The 21,227-nt window shown below is 37.9% G+C and overlaps 1 protein-coding gene across 2 annotated transcripts in view; it reads left to right on the top strand.

The window, feature by feature from the left end:
* Nucleotides 1-21,227, top strand: part of ARHGAP15 (Rho GTPase activating protein 15) — a 320,901-nt gene that overhangs the window by 14,949 nt on the left and 284,725 nt on the right. For both annotated transcript variants that reach the window (XM_042041109.1, XM_042041108.1), the window contains exon 3: nt 1,213-1,392. In XM_042041109.1, the coding sequence (XP_041897043.1) occupies nt 1,228-1,392 (165 nt within the window). In that variant the 5' untranslated portion in view covers nt 1,213-1,227. The remainder of the gene's footprint in view (nt 1-1,212; nt 1,393-21,227) is intronic.

The following is a 21,227-nucleotide window of genomic DNA, read 5'->3' as shown; positions in this document are numbered from 1 at the left end:
GCTGTGGTCCTGCCCAGAGATGTGCAGCAGAGCTCCCCATCTCCCTCTCTCCCTCTCCACCTTCACATCAGGACGATGTGTTCTCTGCTCTGATGTCTTCAGAGTAATGGGCTGTCTTGAAATCAGGGAATCTAATCTTTCAGAGCCTTCAGAAGTTGTGGGGATGTTGCTAGAAATAGCCGTGCTCTCCAACCCATTTGGAAAACGCTGATTTTTCAACAGTTTATACTACAACTGCACTTAAATGGATTTCCATTTCCCTGGCTCCATAGTTGGGAAACCAGCTATTTCAGCTTGTGTAGTATCTCTTCCTTACACATTTTCCCATGTAGTTACACAGCAATATAAAGAGCCAGTTTTCTTGTGACTCTCAGTAGATTACTGCACCCACGAGCTACATGTAGTAGTATGAGGGTGAGCAAGGGGGGAGGAAAACAGAGCAAGTGTTGTACATCACTGTCTTGATGTTTTCTACAGGAAATATAAAGCAAATTTTGCCTACAAAAAATGTTTGGGGACATTGAATAGCTGGAAGGGAGTTTGTTGAGCTGTTCTCATACAAAAACCAGGAGGTTGAACAGCAGCACTGTGATCACTCTAGGTCTGCCCCTCATCCAAGGGCTTGAGAGCTCAGCCATTTCTCAACTTCAGATTTTAAAAATGGACAGAGAAACAAAAATCCCGTCTGTGCTGCTGGTAGAGTTGTGAAAATTAAGGGATATTTTAATAGCTCCAGGTTCGGATTTAAGACACTAGCAGGGTTACAGCGTGGCCCTGTGATGCACTTGTAGCACTCCCGTGTGGGACTGTGAAGGTAAGATATGTTAATTGGCTTCACAGCACATCCTTTCCCTTTGCAAGATTTAAAATGTGTTGTGTGAGCAGGGCCAAAGACAAAGTGGAGTGGCTGCCAGCTGGACATGGCAGGGGTTTGAAGGGAGATTGCACCATGGAGGAGAATGGCTTTTGAGATAAGGATAATCTTTTACATAAACTAACTCTTCCAAGGCAGTTTGGATGGGAGAGTGATAAGGACAATAATAAAACTACAGGCTGACACAGCTGATAGTTATCCTGGTGTTCAAAGATGATCAAGATCTTGCCAGCAAGATAACTCAGCTTCTTCTCCTGACTGCAGTGACACAGACCTGGCATTGATAGGTTTTTGTATGAGGATTCCCTAGATTAATGCTCTTATTTTACATCCTTCAGGTCAACCCAGCAACCATGGAAAGGTCTTCAACTTCCGATACAGCCTCTGAAAAGCCTAATCCTTCCCACCATAGCACGGGGGCTGTTCAAATGAGGATCAAAAATGCCAACAGTCACCACGACAGGCTGAGCCAAAGCAAATCTATGATTCTCTCTGAGAATGTGAAAATCACCGAGCCCGTAAGTAAAACACTCCCAATATTTTCTGAGTCTTCCAATTTTTTAAAATCTATGGGATTATTTTGGGATACTGGTTCTATTATCATCCTTTGAAAGGAGGGATTTAAAGTCACTAATACATTCTTAGGAGTATTGCTAGGGGTTGGAATAAAAACTTCCCTTCACGAAAGACAGAATTTGGTTTTGGTAGCCATAATCGTAACATCTACTCAACATTTCAACTCTCAGTGGTAACAGCACTTAAGTAAGGCTTAAGTAAGTAGAGAATAGCACTTCCAGTTTCAGATGCATGTCACAGTTTCTCAAAAGGCAAACTTTAAAAGCAGAAAAAAGAAAACAAATGGAAATTTCAAACTCTGCAAATAAAGAACAACTCTGTAACAAAAATAAGTCTTGCTGTAAGACTGAATGAATTGTACAAAAATCAGACACTGAACGTATGTTATTATTTCAATAGTTAACAGAGTCAAAGGAGTTGAGTAATTTTTTTATCCATTAGCATTTTTTTTTAAATTAAATACTTAGTGAGGAACTCTATTGCCAGTTGCATCCCTGCCCCTGTACTCCTTGTGAGCTACTAAACAAACTGATTGGTATGAGTCTCCCCTGGTTAATTTTCTTCCATAATGGTGGCAACTTGCAGCTGAGGCCATATGATGTTACAAAATTATTTATGCAATGTTAGCCACTTTTTGGACTCCAGATCCATTTTGTTCTCAGAGAATGCAAATGAGGGAGAAAACTCTGTTAGCTGGGGACAGAGTCCCAGGTCTCAGCCACTTCTCACAACCATGCCAACCATTATTTTTTTGCTGTTGATGTAATGGAGTCCTATGAAATATTCAGCTTTTTAACAAAGTTATTAAATGGAGGAAAGCTACAGGACCTTCAGTATTTCCTTTCCTTTTTACTCAAAATTAAACCTCAACATTTAGACTTATTTAGAAATATGTTATTCTAGTGATTAATTTCTCTGGTATAACTTAACTCATTTCACCTTTTATTCCTAGAGTGAAAAATCTGTTTAGATCTTAGCAGCTGATAAGATACTCATTTACAATTTATTTAAATTATATTCTTTGCCTCAGACACACTGCATACGTTTTCTCCTTTTATCTAACTCAAAATGTTCCTCCACCAAAAACTTGGAACACCGCTTATACTAATTTACTGGGAATACTGTAATGTAATACCAGGAAGAACTGTACCTTTGAAAAAGTTTAAAAGTTAAGTATACTTAATGGTGCCTAACATTTTATTGGCTGTGTTTAACAAAAGGCACTAGGCTGCAGTTGTTTTTGACAAGCATGAAAACATCACAGCATGAGACTGCAAAAGGAATTATGTAGAGAAATTACAAGTGATCCATCTCTCAATGAATTATCCACCTCAATAGCCTGCAGAACTCAGCTACCAATTAACACCTACTTTATTACATGTTGGGATGTACTTAATAACTTTCATGTGTTTATGCACTATTACCTTGACTGATGCCTCTTGTACAATTAGGCATAATTGGCATATCAATATGCAAAAGTTAAAAGGATTAACCCTCTTAAAACTAATGAGCATTTCTGTATCCAGCTGCTAAATGAGACAAAATTAGCATTTTTCACTTTTGGGCAGGATTTTATCATGCAGTTTCTCATTGTTGATATTACCTTGTTACATAACTTTAGTTTGGGGGATAGTATGTTGGACTGTTATAGAGCAAGGGCTCTAAAAAGTTAAATTAGACATAAATATTCACTGCTGTATCCCAACAACCACACCAGGTACAATATACATTCATTGGCTGGGAGCTGGAAAGTTGCTTTGTGTCACATTTGTTTAGTAGCTAATTACATAAAAGTGGAATTTTACCGAGTATATGTCATTTTACCAAGCAAACTTGGCTCCAACATAATAGATTGAAAGCTTGCCATGCTACTAATTTCCTTTCTGTTTCAATTCTTTTCATCTCTTTTTGCCATGCAGAATTTTCTGACTAGATATTGACAGGCTGAAAGTGTTTGGGCGTATTTACTTAAATAAGCCTCTTAAAGTTGTTTGCTAACGCCCAAAGTGAAAGCAAAATTCCTAAGGATCCAAATGCTTTCAACTACGGGCTTTAAATGCGGTGAGTTAAAGGAGCAGTGAAATACCAATTGTGTGTATCAGCCGTGTGCTGACATATCTGGGCATGTGACTTGTGAAGGATTTTGGGGAAATTAATTCAGGGGAGCATCTTCTATCCTTCCAAGAGTCTTCAAAAAGAAGGGTCCAGCTGACACACACGTGTATATATACATATATATAAATTTAATAATATTGTTTTAAAAATCAAGACACTCTTCCCATTGCACTTTTCTACACAGCCTTCACTTTTACATTTAAAGGCACACAGATCCTTGCTAAAAGACACATATTACCAGAATATTAATCAAAGCTAATTATTTTGTGCTTGAAGAGAAAAAGGATTTATCCTCATCTTTCTACTTGGAAATTTTCTGTTTTCACAGTCTGCCTCTGTTTAGATGATGGATATAATCCATGAGGCATCCATTGATTATGTTTATTTTCTATTTTACATTGACTGAGTATTTTTGTCCTGTTATTGGAGAGATTTTTCTTCTGAAAAACTAGAAGCAGCTGAATAAAGGATTCCATACTACTCTTTTGCTGTCCATGTTTGGTGTGTGCAATGTACTCTGTTCTATTAATAAATAGGTCAAATCCTTTTCACTCAACTTATGCAAAACCTACTGACTTCAGTGGATTAAGGCAATCAGCGTTTGGCACATTTTGAGCAATCAATAGAAATATAGATTTCTAAAACTTATTTGGAAAGAGGAAATGCCCACTCTGGACAATAAAGGGCATAAACCAGGCACAGAGGTAGAAAGATGAGTGGTGATTTATGGAGGAGAAAAATGCCTAATTTTCTCTGAGGGATTTGCTGTATTCTGAAGCATTTGCTGTGGTGCTTGTAAGCACACCGGGGGCTATACTTTTGAAGGTGGACAGATTATTTTCTGTAGTGTGACAGGGAGGGATGTGCATCATACATCAGTAGGGCCATATGCACTTGTGCATTTTATAGTGGTGCAGATGCAAATGTGGGAGACAGGAGCTAAACACGCAAGAGATTATTGGGGGTTTATGTTATTTATGTCAATGGAAATTCTTGAGCTTTGTGCAAAGGTTGAGATTGATATTAATGTAGAGTCTAAAGAGCACAAATCATGAAGCTGGACACAGACTGTGGCAAGTGAGGGCTCTTTCTGTGCTTAATGGTAGCGTCTGAACTAGCAATGTAAATGAATATTTGCTATTTTCATCTGTTAAACCCCAGGGAAGTGCATTTTGCTTCATTCAGAACAACTTCAAACAATGAAATGTCTTTTTTATTGGTGTCTATATTAAGAATTAGAACCTATTTAGACATTCCAAAATGTTAATGTATTAGAGCTTTCTCTGATTAGGTTAAACAAACTGGTAGGTTTATTTATCTCCCTAATACATTATCAGAGAAATGGGAAGCAATCTTCTTTTGTTTCTTACTCCTGTGATCATAGAACACTTGCCAAAGTTATGGCTAGCCAAAAAGACAGAAATAAATTTGCTAAAAATATAAGCCTTCTGTTTAGCAGAGTTTTTGAGCCATATTTTGAAATTGCAGGGCTTGTACATGTTTACTTCAAATCAAGCTTATAGTCAAGTTTGAGGCTTTGTTTGTATAGATTGTCCTGAAGTAGATCCTGATATTTAATTAAAATGACACTAAATCACATTGAATTGATAAGACTTGGCATCTCAAACAAAGGTAATTGCCCGTATTGGTTTTGTACAAAAATAGAGCTGCTTGGAAAATGTGCAGCCAACACAGACTGTCAACTCCATTTATAGATCAATATGTGAAAACCATTGATCAGGCAGGCATGTGTAACAGTAACACTTTGCATTTATTTGTTGTTTTTATACCACGTTAAGGCTTACAGGATTATCGGCTTCCAAAATATTTTGACTTCCTCGTAAATATGTTATCTGTTTAATGTTAATTGCAAGACAGTCTCCAGCCCTCTTTTAGAGTATTTTCAGTTTCATTGCTATGGGTAGTTTTAGCTGAAAAAGGGATTATTTCAATCTCTACAAGATCATCAGAGCTTCTTTTATAGTGTAGTTTATTTAGGGAAAGTTTTTGAGGATGGCTCTTTTTTTTTTTTCTCCCCGGTTTACTTTTTTTCTTGGAGGAAAAAGCAAATCTTGACAAAATATTTCTGAAAGCAGAAAACCTTCTCCTGATGTAGTTTTGAAAAATATTCTCTTTACTGTGCTCTAATAATGACTGCCCAGGCTTATTTCTCTGCAAATTTTATCATCATGCACTTGTCTGTTATAGATGCAGCCAAGTTTGTCTCTATAAGGAAAAACTGTGTTCCCTTCAAGGTGTTACACAAATCATGTAATAGCACTGGGACAGATACAGAAAAATATGTGAGCTTTCCATGACAAGTGTGGGAATTGTTAATAAATGCAAGCTTATACCTTGCTTGCTCTAAGTATTTCAGGGTAGATATGAAAGCAGTGGGTCCATAAACACAGTCCAGTTTTACTTCCTGAACATGAATATTGCTAAAAGAAAACAAATCTGTTGAGTAACATTAGTCATTCTCCTTTCCAGGGCAGGAAAATGAGAAATGAAGGGTGTCATATGTCCCCTTACTGTATTCAGACTGGTTTTGTGCTTTGAAAACCCAGATCTGCTCTCTGCTGAGTGTCGTGCTCACAGGCTGTCTCCTTTGGCCTTTGACTCCAGTTTTTTATCCATTTCAGTGCCTGTGTCTCTTGCTCCGCACCTGAGGAGCTGCTCTGGCTCCGGGGCAGAGGCCCTCAGCCTTGTACAGATGTGCCCCTACGTGTTCATGTACGTTCTCCATACCATAAAGTTCCCTGACTTAAAGGCTGAAAGTAGAATATTAATGCATGAGCCTATTTTAGAGCTCAGCTTACCTTCAATACATGATTTTTCTCAGGTTTGCCTCCCAACCTTTTACAGGACCAATATTTTGCGTGCAGGGGTGTTTTCAGGCTCAAAACAAGCCTTTTGCTTTAGTGGATAATATTTTTTTCATTTCTATTTTCTTAAATATGCCATGGGAGAAAGTATTGTTCATTGCATATTTCCATTGTAGCACTTCAGCTGCAATAATCCTGGCAAAAAAGGAAGAAGTTAATTTTATTGTTAAACTCCCCATTTATTTCTCCTCCCCACAGTTTCACTGTACCATTTCAGCTGCGTAGCTTGATAGGCAGCTTCATAATGAGATCACAGAAAAAGGAAAGAACCAGCACCTATTTCTTCTTGAAAGCAAGGATAAATTCATTTCAGTTCTAGTAAGGGAGTGGTGAGTATAACTGGTTTGACTTCCTTGTTAAGCCAAACTGAAGTTCAGATGAGCTATTATATGAGTCAGAATTGCTGATTTTGACTTTTACTCAGTGTGACAGAAGGGTAGAAAAAAGGTTCAAAAACCTCCATTTTTTTTCCCTTTTTTTTTTTGCAATCGTACATTATCTCACGCTGTGAAAATCTTTACTCTATTTACCAAGCACAAATTAGTCTTGCCAAAGGTTCTGAAAGTTTGCTACTTCAGCTTAGATCCTAAAACTTCAAAGAGAGCTGCAACTCCACAAATTAGTGTATGTGCTCTGGCATGGCTATTTTAACTTGAACTTAGCTCAATTCGTTTATAATTTAGTGCTGATTGAACGCTGCCATAAATGTACACAAGACACATTTTTTAAAGTTAGTCCTCTGATTACTAATTTGAATAAAAAACTCTAACCTTGTTAGCATCTGGACTTATTTTCATAATAACAACCCCTTCAGAACCTACAAAGTAACGAATAATTGACAACAAATGAAATGTTTTGATAGTTGTCGGCACAAAGCATGTTTAATGTTTTGTGTTGCTTCCTAGCTAATTATGTAGATGACACATTTGTCAGACCTTGACTGCCATTAGAAACGTGTTTCCAGAGGGGAGAAAAACAGGCTATTCATAGAGTAATTAACTAGAATGCTCAATGACCTGTGAGAGATTCAAATGGCTGCCAGTTCAGACATTGTTTTGCTACAGAAGCAGAGGGGTAATTAAAATTCCAAATTACAGTGCTATGATGAAGCATTTGTTTGTTGACAGTATACTCTTACTCTAGTTTGTTAATTCTTTTTTAAATTGCTTCTAATCCATTTTATAGCTTTAGGAGTTTCGTCTTTGAATTTACTGACAACTAATATTATGGTAAATGGTTCTTCGGCGGAGCTCTGAGGGCTTGGCAGTTCCATGGGAGCACAAGGTGGGTGGGATGGAATTGCTGCTCTCCCCCTAAACTGACACACCATGTGCTGTCACCGAGACGCGGCTAACGCGGCACATCTTGTGAAATGATATGTTCATAATTCTGCGTTAGGGAAGATGTCTACTTAGGGGAGGAAATGGTTCAGATAAAGTAATGATAATCAGACAAATTGAGGAAGGTGTCCTAGAACGTTAGGGGAAGAGCTGTGATGTGGCTGGGGCGAGGGTGACCGTGGGTTAGGTGAAGCACTTTGGGAAGCTGAGGTCTGCTCGGTAAGGGAGATTTGGAGGACAATCGTCTGCTTACAAAGAAACCAAGCACAAAATATGAGGAATGGGGTATTTCATAAGAGCCGACTGTATCTTTGCCAGCGCCTTTTGCAGGCAGTAATGGACCTGACAGGGTAAGCTGTCTTTTCTCCTCCAAATGGGGACTCTTTGCAAGTCCAAAGTGTTAAAGTTCTCTAAACAATGAATTAAATGCAAGCCCGAGTGAAATATTTATTTACTTTGCCAAAAGTGAGACTCTGGTTTTGTTAAGGAGATGTGACAGAAGTAACATGGTGTTTGATGCAGGAGAGCTGACAGCGGCATGGAGTGAGCGCTGATTATCCCGAAGACACTGTCAGCCGGGATTGATTTCCACTTTCTCCGTTTATGTAACGGTTCCTGTAATACAGCTGACCCCAAATCACGTTACCTTGTCATTTCTCTGCATGGATCAAGAAGAGATGAGCTGAAAATAGCTAGGCACTGACCTTGAACTTGGCGGAGAAGTGAGAAGTGACAGCGGGGGATGCTCGGCGGGCGGCTGCTCTGCGGCCGCGGCAGCACCAGGGGGCAGAGCAGCACCAGGGATTGCAGCTGGAGCAGCTGATGCCACGGACCCACAACCCCGTGCCAAACGCCTTCCGCCCCCCCGCTTTTCCTTCCCCTTTTTATTTTTTTCCTTTAAAAATTGGGGAGATGCTAGCTAGAAGAGCAGCTGACTCTAAAGCATTGGCGTTCCCATCATCCGCCGCCTGAAAATGGAATTATTTGAAAGGATGCTCAATAGTAAAAGACCCTCCTGACTGAATGCACTGTTAGGAAGTTTTGCATCCTCTTTATGAATACTCCTCTGTCGTTTTCCTAGCATCTAGTGAAAAAATGCAACATTTGCTTTATCATTAATGGAGTTTTCTACAATTTCGGTGGTTTATGAGAAGATCAATGCATTCCTCAAAGTCTACGAATACCTTTGAGTTTCATAGAAAGCTCAGTGTAGATATATATAAAAATATTTTTAAGCTGATAAGACATTTAAAAAAGGGTAAAAAATTAAAGATTTCTTTTTTCTTTTCAGATGAGACACTTCTCTCTGTTGTAGTGCATGTCTTGAGGGGAAAAAATGAAAACTTGGTCACGAAAATATTATTTAATTTGTCATCTAAAACCCGTGCTTGACTTCTTTTGTTCCATATTTTCTTTTAATCTCTTAACAGCCCTTTTAGTGTCTGATGCTGGCAGGAGCTGTGGAGACATGTGATGGCAGCACTGGTTCTTCTCAAGGATCTGGTGCTTTGGGCTGTCACTGCTCGGGCAGGACCTTGTGAGAGCTTGGGCCAGGACCAAGAGTCCTGAACTCACCCTTTAAGATATTTGGGCAGAGTTCCCACCCTCATTTGTTAACTCTGAGACACTGATAGGAAAGCAGATAAAGAAACGCTCAAAAAACATCTTCCAAGGTAGTGTTGGTAGCTCTTTACAGAACACAGGGAAAGCCAAGGTGTAAATAGGAGTTTCTTGATCAGTAATCATTGATTTTATTGTCACCTATGGAAGGGCAGTGGAAGTCCATGCTTATGCTGGTTTTTGACCACATCATATAAGATGTGATATCTTGTTTAAGAGCAGAGTGCAGGCACAGACCGAGGTTGTAATTTCTCACTGATAATTGGGGACTGGGGCTATGGAACCAAGAGGAGCTTAGAAGGAAAAGGACTAAAAGATACCCATCTTCATTCTTTCTATAAAAAATGTGCAAAAAATGATGAAATTAGGTGAATTCTAAGAACTCCAAATGTTCCTCTCCTTTGTCTTATCTTATTCAAAGCCAAAGAACCATCATGGAGTTTAACCAGGACTTTGTAGCTCAAAACTTGCTCCAAAACTCTGCAGAGTGTAGCCTTTGAGCTGTCCTGGTAAGGCAATGGAGCAGACTAAGAAAACTTGGACACAAGGTTTTAGCTAACCAGAACCCCCCAAATAATATTAATTTCTCTACCTTAACACCTGATTCAAATTGCAATGATCCCAGTGCGCTTGTATTATCATAATTTCATAGTCCATACCATGCATCCTTGGGGTTTTTGCCAGTAGGAAAAATTTATTTTATGCATCTCTGCTGATTGTACTCCTCAGACTTCAATTTTTTGACTCTTTTATCCTGTAAAGAGTGGCATCCAAATATACAGACATGTTTATGACACTGAAGTTACCACCATGATGCTAAACTGACCATCACACTATAAGGTTGCACCTTTTTGATTCAGGAGTGAGATAGCAACATGCCATGATGTTAGCAAGATAATTTATTTATATAACATTTCACTTGGCTTCCAAGATAGCCTTCAGTTGTATTTATTTATTGCAACCAAGGAGAGAAGGATCTGGACTGGAATTTGTCATGTTTCCCTGGTCCCAGCCTGGACATTTTCTTGCCAAAGGGATTTTTAGTCCTTTTTTCTGTTTCTCTACCTGTAAAGTGGGACTGTGGAGAATTTGTATTTCTTTTCTACACATTAAAGAGGCTTCTTCAAAGCTGGTTCAACTGCTTTGTTTCAATCATGCTCTCTATGTAGATAATTCTATTCTCATCATATTAACTCTATTAATTGAAACAGAATTATTCCACAATTATGCTAGTGTAACTGAGAGGAGAACTTGGCCCCAGGTCCTGTACATTTTCCTTATCTATATTCTCTGTGCTTAACTGTTTCACTATTTTTCATCCAAAAAAGCCTTATTTTGGCTTCATCATTAATCAGTTCTGTTCCCTTGATTCTATACCCCTGTGCTTTCAGCGGCATTAGGTTTCTCTGAGGGCCTTCGTGTTCTACACTGTATATTTCAAAAAGTATGCTTAAAAAGTGTTGTTTAAAGGAGTCTCTCTGGCAATCTGTGTCAGTGCACACCGTGACAGGGAACATAAGCTGTGGAATTATATTCCTCTTACGCTATCTTTATTAAGTACTGTGTTACAGCTGAATTGTGGCATCTAACACATTTCCTTTCAAAAATGCCGTCAGATTTGAAATATGTAGGTACTGAAACTGAGATTATATCAAACTTCCCATAGCTAGTCTTGGGCACCTGACATGCATAGTTTCCCACAGGGGAAAACTGAGCTCCATTTCCTTAAATTTCCAATGAGAAGGGACATGTGTCTCCTTGCATTGAGCTACATGATATCACATCATGTGGCACAGAGTGACCCAATGCAACATGACAGGAGAGGTAAAGAACCAGGGTGTTTTTGTTTGTTTTATTACTGCCGTGAAATATTTGCAGTACCAATGAGATGAAATGGGGATCAAACTATTTTGTGCATGCCCTAAATACACGTGCTGTTGCACTGTGTATGCACACGCTTAATAAATGTTGTTTAATGCACTGAGAAGGGGTTTTAAAACAGACAAGAGAGTGTTGTTAGGCAATGTGCCTATTCTTAGACAAATAGTTGACAGCAGCATTCTCCTGCCCTAGATCAGACCAAATTTCCTTGGAAGTCACCCCTATTTTTTTTTCTCAGAATCCAATCCTGTCATGTTAACATGGTAATATTTTATTTTCTGTTTGATTTTCTGTTTGGTGAGATTCATAGCCTTAATGGAAATAGGTCTTTATCATCCATATCATCCACGATTTTGTAGTTAAGGGTGTGCCTGCATAGACACACAGCTGTGGCACGGTTGGATTGAAACCTCCCCCTCCGAAGGGCCCAGGACCCAACACCTTGAGAGCAAGAAGGAGTTTCATTTTTCAATATACAACCTATGTAAAAAAAAAAAAAAAAAAAAAAAAAATCAATTTTTTAAACTTTATGTTCCGTAAGCCAATGCAACTAAGTCATGTTTGTTATTTTTGGATAGTACTGGATGTGTCTAAACTTTAGAAGCAGTTACACCTTTCTTTTTGTGATTATTGACTCTCTGAGCTGCCACATATTCTGCCAGTTGCAGTAAAAAGTGGCATTGAAGACTACAGCCAAAACCCAAGTAGACTAAAAAATGTGCTTTCCTTTCTAATCTCTGAATCTTCCCCCAGATTTGGAATCCAATTTGAAAGACTGTGAAATCCCCATCCCATTTTCCCTTACTTCCCTCCGCTGCCCCAGAGCTCTGTAAGAAAGATTGTTCTCCTGGATATTTCATTCATGGCCAGGACTGGAAAGTGCTGCAGCTGTGATGAGAGAATCTGTTCTCATGACATCTCTAGCCCCAAGGCAGGTAGAAAACCCAGATGAGCATCCAAACTTTTGTTTGTTTATTTGGACCAAACCTGGATTTTGGACCAACTGAGCTTCCCATCAGTGATTCTGTCATCCTTAAGAGCTCATTCTTCTTGATTGTGATCCTGAAGTCAGACTCTTACTTTATAACCTCATTACACAAAACCCCCCAATGTTTAAAAATTAAAATGCCAGGTGCCAACTCTTTCCAGTAGTTGGCTACTTTAACTTTGAGCTTTCCATTTTTTATCAGCAAATTATAAAATGAAAATTCAGTGTTCCCAGTTTAGATCTTTCTCAAAATTAAAGTGTAAATCTAAAGTAGCCACCTGTAAGCACTAAAACCTGAAGACATTTGGACACAAGTTAAACAAATTGTTTAAAGAACTGCCAGTTGGTTGCATCAGGTTTTAAGAATAACTTTGCAGGAAAGATTCAAAATTTGTGTTTTAACATTTTCAGGCCTGATTTTTTTTTTTTTTTTAACTTAGAGGTGGGGAAAGTTTTGTGGTTTGGGTTTTTTTAAATTTTATTTTAATCAAGAAATTGGAGAGCTAGCAAAAGAAAGAACTCAATTGTAGATGAACTGTTGCAGAAGAATGAGGTTGACACCATCATGCAAATCTCAAAAGCTTGGAAAAGGCTGGGGCAATGGGGCCCATTGTGAAAAGCATGGATCAAGTAGGGAGCAGAGGGATTTGGAGACAGGTGGGTGGGAAGAAATGGGGTGGGAAAGGTAAATTTGCTGCACCTGGCTACAGTTGTGAACTGTGGCTGGGGGAAGGGTTGTGCTCCTGGTCTCTAGTGCTGGTGCTTTGTTGGAAGCCAGGAAAAAAGCTTCTTATTTATTTGGGATTTAGCTAACTGCACATCCAGGTAAGTTTGTTTTTCTATGTATGATGGTTTGCAGAAAATCTTTAGTTGTACTGAATTTGGCTGAAATTCTTATCCTCCAGTTTTTGGGTCATTTTTTTGTTGATATAAACAAGAGAGACATCCTAGTGCGCTCTGAGAAGATGCACAACTAGTTCCTTAAAAATATCCATCCTTTTCCCAGAATCTCCTTTGGTTTATTTATTTCATTCTCTTCATGTAAGTTCTTTCATGTTTTTATGGCAGATGAGCCTGATTACATGAAATTTACCTTTCAAATATTTCCAGTTGATCACACAGTTTTCTTACCTAGAAAATCCCAACGCAGCCACTGCTAATGTTTGATAAGATTTGTACCTGGTAGATTCTAAATTACATTAATGCATAAAGCCTGCAATGCCAGGCTCCCTATTGTTACAGTTATTAAAGCTGTAACTGAAATGATATCTTTCATATTGATCTTCAGCTAGCAGCTCTTATCCAGAAGCTTTGTTTCACATTAAAGACACTAATGATTGTCTCCACAAAATGAGCAGCTTAATAGTTAGAAAAAGTTAAATGGAAAAAACCCAACTTTGATAGCCACCTTTGATAGCTCTTCGCTCCAACATCTCTCATGGCCACAAAGTGCAAGCCAAGCATTAATAGACCTTTTAATAAAATGACTTAAAAGGAATCAATGGTATTTTTCACAAAGTCTAATTTCCAGCAAGTTATTTAAATGTTTGTATTCCTTCTGGACAGATCATGTCCTCCTGTAGCTGCCAGTTTTTCCTGGAATTTCTCAGGCTATCTTCCTAGGGTTTTTAATTTTTATTTTCAGAGGTCTGGTTTTGATTTACTGCCTTATTGAAATTTTGTAAAAAATGGAGTAAATAGAAGTCTTGTACTCTTCCAAGGCTGGCAAAATTTCCTGTAGACATAAAGACAACAGCCAAGTGTTTGTGGGGTGGAGGCTGAAGTTTTTAGATATGTACCTAGAGCCTTTTTGAGTAGGCTCAGGTACCTTGGTTCCTTCATGACCTATAAAAATTCCTTCTCCTTCCTCACCTTCAGGTGAAAATGGTATCTCCTACCAGCTGAAATTGTGATAAATGTAACTGCAGGTCAGGAGGCTTTGGCTTAGGCTGGAGTTTGTGGGTGAAAAGAATAGAATCATAAAAACAGCGAAAGGTTTGGGTTGGATGGGACCATAAAGCTCATCCAGTTCCACCCCCAGCCACGGACAGGGACACCTTCCATCAGAGCTCCATCCAACCTGGCCCTGGATGCATCCAGGAATGGGGCAGCCGCACATTGTTGCACTTGCTCTTTTCCTTTTCCTCTCTCTCTCTCTTTTTTTTTCCTTGGGAATTTTTGTAGCTTTTCTGTTAGTTTTTAGTTCACTTGTTTGTTTTGGCTTAGGGTGAGGAGCAGCTGCTGGATCTTTCCTTGTTTTCAGCTAGAAAATTATTTTCCCCCATTTTTGGCTGTGGCAGACAGAGTGGAACCTAGGTGCTTTCCATGAGACCACACAGTATGAGCAGAGAAATACACGTGAAATTTTTATATTCTCTGAGCTCATTTAATATACTTGAGCTATGACAGGTATCTATTTAAAGACTGATATTCAAGTGAAGGACATTTTTTTTTGATGACCAGCAACAAACACACAAATTGTTCTATTTGGGAAAAACAGGTTGGTATTTATTATTTTACATAAACAGAGGCATGGTGCACTGACAAGGTAGAATGTAAGGGGTCAAATTAATTTGTATTACTATAAAATTTAATTCAGCTGAGATCACCCCCTCTGTGTTCACTGAGGGATGGCACTTCCCTGATAAGATCTAGTCAATCCACAGTAATGATTAAATCAAATATTCCATATGTTAAAAGTTCATATATGGAATCATGGGGGTGAAAAGAGAGAGGGAAAGGAAAGGGTATAATACCAATAAAAACCCCAAAACAGCAGAAGAGTATACTATAAAGACTCCACAGCTACAAAATATTTCCCTCTTTCAGTATCTCATGGGGAGTCAGCCCTTATTTCTGCTGGTTTTTTCCCAGGCGCTAGTGGAAAAGCCTGGATTAAACTAATGCAGGGACATGTTTTGGCCGCTTATTATTTATTGCAATTTTAGTTCCAGGTTTCAAAAACAATTAGGGAAACTGCTTAATAGGAAAATGACTCTAATTACTTGTTAATTGAGGTTATCTGCTTCACATTATTCAAAACGTAAATTGTGTTGACACTTGTACCCAGATATGATTACTTAATAAACAGACTGAAAATGCATCATGAATGAATTCACCCCCCACCAAAAAAAAAAAGAAGACATTTTATTTTTTACTCTAGTTTGCTCATCTGAAATATATTAAAAATTGTGTATACAGTTTGCATTGAGCTCAGTTATAGCATGTTAGTACAAAAAATAATTATATGTTTCAAATAGTGAAAAGATGAAGGACTGAAATTGAAAAATGAAAAGGTTTATTAAGCTTTCACGTAATATATTCAGGTAAGGTTTGCACACAATAAGACATGGGGTTACATGAACTATGGTGCTATTACTTGAATATATAATTTGGCTGATAAATCAAGTACCTGGATCCAAATAAATACCAATGTTAATATTTGACATACTAATATTTGATTTTGGGGATTGACAAAAAGAGGAATGTTACTTTTAAAAAAATAAACTCAATTGGGAATGAGAGACACAGGTTTCTGACCAATATTATATTTTCTAGAACAAGGTTATATATAATATAAGAATTATATATCTTACAATATAAGAATAAAACTGAAGCATCCCCTTTTTCCTTTACAGTATTGTGCCCTGGGATTCCTACTTTTTGCAGAAAAATACAATCCCTATTTTTTAAAAAATTCTTAGGCCATGAGTTAGATTTCACAGTCACCAAATGTCTAATGATATTCAAGACCTTGATTCTGTACAATGGAATTTGTCAGCCATGTCTGTGTGGGTAGGATCAACTCTTTTTAAAGTACTGGGTTTAGGGGGCTGTGTGGTTAATTTTGGTTTTTCATGATGTGGGTTGTAAATATTGTGATTTCCTTGAACCCCAACATTTTTATTACAGGAAAATAATCAATAAGAAGGGATGAAAGGCAACATTTTTGTTTTAATGACATAACTAACGAATCTGTTGACAAGAGAGATTTCATGTGTGTTTCACCTTGAAATTTCCCTGTTTGAAATGAGAGAAAGACCTCAGTTCATGCATAAGAGCCATGACTCCAGCCTCAGGGTCTGTTCCTGTGTGTCAGACTTGGGACTATTTATTACTCAGGCGTTTTTGGAAGCATGAGCCTCTGTAAACCATGGTGGTCAGGCAAGGAAAGAGGGACAGGAGGAAACTGGTGGAGAATGGAAATAAATTAATTCTTCAAATTAAAGGGGCTGATTCCACATTTAAAAGATTATTTATTTTTTAATATGCAAGCACAATTCTTCCACTTTTAAATTTTGGACTTGTATTTTCCTTAGCTAAATACCTTTTTGAGGCATTTTCTGTAGAAATGCTATTACTCCTTTCTCCTTCATATTTTGCCAAGAAAGGACGGAAAGTTGCAAAGCCCACAAGGATGGAAGTTTCAGAGCTGTGTTTGTGCCCATTAATTTTCTCTTCTATGATATTTTCCCATTTTCACTCTGTTTGACATTGAGCCTGAGCTTTGTTCCTGACTCGTAGCCTATGGCAGTGGAACGGGGAGATGAGACATCACGGAGATGTAGAGCACACATAAAAAGAGAAGATGTGTAAAAACTGAAATGACATGGCAGCTGAAGCAGCTTGTTGCTCAGCTTGGTTGCATGTTTGAGTGGAGGAAGCGAGGTAAATTGTGATATGTAAGAGAATAACACTCGACAGGGTGTATGGTTGTAAGGTATATGGATGTTCAATCATGTGGTGAGGCAGAAGGCTGAAGGACAAGCGCCTTCAGTATCCACACAGTCTGTGGATATCCGTGTGACCTACAAAACAGGGGGTGTTAGGCTTGGAAAAATATCACTTGCAAAGCAGATCCAAACCATTTCAAGAGAATTCCATCTACACCGTTTGACTACCTCCTAATCTTTCAGTAATTATTAAAATAATGAAGTTCAGGGGAGAAAAGGAATCACTATCACATGTTTCTGTGTGCATTCCCCCCATAAATAGATGAACTCTCACAGTAGTCTATACGCAAACAACCATTTTCACTTCCCACTGGTTGTACTTATTAACCTATTAGAGATACATGTGCCTTTATGCTAATTTTCCTGAACATTTGCAACCACCACTCTATCTGTGCCTGAATGGCTTTGCGTAATGGATCTGATGATCTTCAAATCTGGAGTAGGGTTTATTTAGGTCAGACTCCATTTACAGTATTTTGGATATTTGAGCTGGGAAGTGAATGGCCCTTTGTATACCAATGGTAGAACATTTTAAGATAAATTTTGATATTTTTAGAGCCACATGGAAAATAGTTTGTGAATTTGTTTCTATGGCAATGTGTACTAAGTGACTGAAGGAATTATAATTTAGGTGGATTAATCTTCCCTTGTGCTCCACTGTAACACACACACACATGCTTAAACCTGCAAGGTATTTAAAAAATCAGCATGACACAATACACCAGCCTGCCTCTGCCTTCCTGGTTGTATGTGCACCTGTATAAAATGAGGGAAAATATCCTATTTTTGATTTGGTGACTTTCTTCACAGATAAAGAGGTGATTGTATAAAATGCAGGGCGCTGCAAATCAACTTCTTTATTTTAGCATGTGGAAACTGTAGAGTGCAGATAGTTTTGTTCTATCTATAAGGTGTACTGTATGTTCAGCAGTTTATAAATCTATAGTCACTGAATCCAGGTACTGACAAATTGGGCTATATTGGCCAATTGACTGTTTTTTGTAACCACGCTCGTTAAGGCATAGACAGGTCCTTTACACAGTAAAAAGCAGACAAATGCTAAAGTGTGTACAAAAACTTCCTTATAACCAACTGCACCCCAGATATTGTACCCTGAGGGGAATCCTGCAAGCCTTGCAGTGCTGGACAAAAGGGATGAATTCCCTGTGTCCTGAAGGTTTCTAAATTCTGTAAGTTCTGAACTCTGTGCACAGGAATAATTTCAAGAAACTTGTTTTATCTCTAATTTTAAGAGCCTAATTCTGTGCTGTTACAGGATCACTGCTAAGATGGTGAGGCTTATAACAGTGATGTAGGAAAGAACAGAATAATGAATCAATATTTGTGGGGTTTTGTGTTTGTGGTTTGTTTGGTGTTTTCTTAAAATCACCTGGCTTGTGAGAAACTGATGATGAACTTTCCATCCTATTAATGACTAAAAACATGTTGAATGTTAATTTCAGAAGAAATTACCAATATCTGGCAGAATTTTAGAAAACCTAAATAAATGTCTGACTAGGACCTTACAGAGTTTTCAGAGGTGGTCCATGACTGTTCATTTAAATTGTAAATATTTCGTTGTCATGGAAAATTACAAAATTTAAAAAGGGACAGTCATTATGCCAGTATTCAGAAAGGGAAGATGGTATGACTTGGAAAATTTTACAGTCAATTTATCCTATAAGAGTATTGGGTCACTTAAGGGGAAAATGTTCCAGGGTTCAATTATAAAAAAAGTTAGGAATACTGCTGATGTCAATCATCATAATGGAACAAACAACAAATATTCAAAAATGCAACCAAATGGATTATTTTTTGATGTAAGTCTGGTTGGAAAAAGAGCCATATTTGTGAAGCACAGTGAAAGTTTTTAAGTCACTTGACTTAATAGTACATGACACTCTGATTAAATATTAGTTATGTGCTGTATCAGTGAAGCACACATTAAATGGATTAAGAACTGATTAATTTACACATTTTGGAAAGTAGTCCCTGGGGAATCATCATCAACTGGGTGAATTTTTAGAGTTGTTCTCCAGGGACTAGTATTAAGCTTGACACTAATCACTCTTTTTATCCATGATATGGAAGTAAATAGAACTGTTCTAATAACATTTGAAAATAAAGCAAAGATTGATGGACTGGCAAATAGGTCTGGGTAAAGGCACTTGTGGAGAGTGCTCCGGATGGCTTAATGGCTGAAAGTGCATTTTAAATTATCCAAATGTATATATGGGAAACAGGCTGTGCTGTACCCAGAATTTGGAACTGTGTTCTGAGATTTTGCTACAAAACGTAGCTTTTGTGGGTGTTTTGGGGTCAAGAAGTTTGAGCTGACCATTGTGAGTGATAATGAAGTAGGGAGATGGCAAAGGTTTGTGCCATCAATGGCACTGATGAGTAGAAAGTCAGAATAGTGATTCTAAAATAATGAAGATTATGCAAGGAAGAGGCAAAACAAAAAAAAAGAAAAAATGAGGTTAGGAAAATTGTCTTGACAATGAAGGACCTACAGACCTCAGCACTTTTAAATTATTGAAAAAATTGAAAGGCAAATTATTTCCCTCTTTCCTACATTATGGGACAACATTGGGCACCAAAGAGTTCTTTAATGTTCTGGGAAAAGGGTATACAAGATGAAATGTCAGGAAGCTGGAACCCCTCCCAAAATAAAATGAGAATTACAGCACATTTTGCAAAAGACTAGTGGGAAACTACCAAGAGAATTGGTAAATTCATCATGTTTTCATGCCTTCAAACATGAAATATTTCCCTTCCAGGGAGGTATTAGAGAGAAATATCCAGCATATGCTAGGTCCAGAGTAGTTTGGGTAAAGTATTTAGATAAATATTTTCATAAATGGTGCCATCTTGATTCCTCATCCATGTCATGGGGTGGAGAAGCAAAGCAATCCAGTGGCAGGTGCTATTTGAAAGGCTTTGTTGAACTGGGGGTGAAAGAGGAAGAAACCAAGCACAAAAGTGATAAATCAAAACATTTTTCCCTGCATTACATGATGTATATTTGGGCCTTTCTGAGAGTGTGGTATATATATATGTACAACATGATATATGGACTGAAATATGCAGTTAAAGTCCTGTTTTCACATGCCACCAAAGCTTCTAACAAAGTTTGGCTCATTTGTTTTCTGGAGTTGTTGGGTGGTTGATTGGGCTTTTTTTTAATGAATTATATAGGTATATAATTTGGGGTTTTTAATAAGGTAAATTACTTCTCTGGAGTAAGTGCTGCCTTTATACACTGCCCACATCTTGGATGGCAGTGGATGATCTTTGCGTTGCTGAGAGTATTTTTTAACGTTTTGAAAAATAAGTGACTTTTTTCTATCAGAACAGAATTAGGAAAATCAAATCGGGGGCAATTTTCAGTCTGTCTAGACGCTTCAGAAGTTTCAAACAGGATAATTCCATTTCTTCTTTTCTTTATCTGCTGTGTTAGCATTATGTGGTTTGCTGTCAGTGTAATACCACAGCAGTTGTACGAGGAGGTCCAGTGTGCTTGGATCAGGAATATGCCCTTCCCTCTCCCCAGTGTTCTCTTCAGGACATGGTCCAACATGTGAAGTAGATTTTTTTTAAATGTTTCTATGTCTCTGAAGGGCAAATAATGAAATAGCACTTAAGCAATATGAAGAATAACATTTTGCAATTGTAGTTCTAATTTTGCCAAGACACAAATAGATTGAACTTCTCTTTTTTTTTTTTTTTTAATGTGTATGACAAAGAATCTCATCAAGAGCCCGATACAAATTTGAAGAACTAGCTTTGGTATTTAAAAAAAACCCCGACCAAGCCCTAACCTTTACATCACCATAGTTTTACTGTGTCAGCAGGTCGTGGTGAAAGTGCTGGGATATTAATTTTGTGTGAAATGAAGGCAAATTGTAAGTGGAGAATCCCTGAGCTGGGTAGCAGCATTAGCAATCACTGCTGTCCTACCTGCTTTGCTGCAAGGTTGTGCTTAAATATAAAACTGAGAAATCTCTAAGGAAGAGAGGAAAAAAATTAGGTTTTAAATATTTTCATTTTTTTCTAGCTGAATATCGTGGTGTCAAATCTAATAGGAAGGAGTTGTCCTGCTAATTGACCTTTGAAAAATTACCCATTTGCTTAAAAAGCTACTTGAAGTAGATCAGTTATTATCTTGATTACTCTTTCTTTCATGTTAATAATGTTTATAATGGCACCTGGGAA

Source organism: Corvus kubaryi, unplaced genomic scaffold, assembly GCF_017639235.1.
Source record: "Corvus kubaryi isolate FWS band 111438036 unplaced genomic scaffold, C.kubaryi_AGA036_p1.0 37396, whole genome shotgun sequence".
Classification (NCBI taxonomy): Eukaryota; Metazoa; Chordata; class Aves; order Passeriformes; family Corvidae; genus Corvus; species Corvus kubaryi.
The sequence above is the reverse complement of the archived record's forward strand: the minus strand, read 5'-3'. Positions and strand labels throughout refer to the sequence as shown.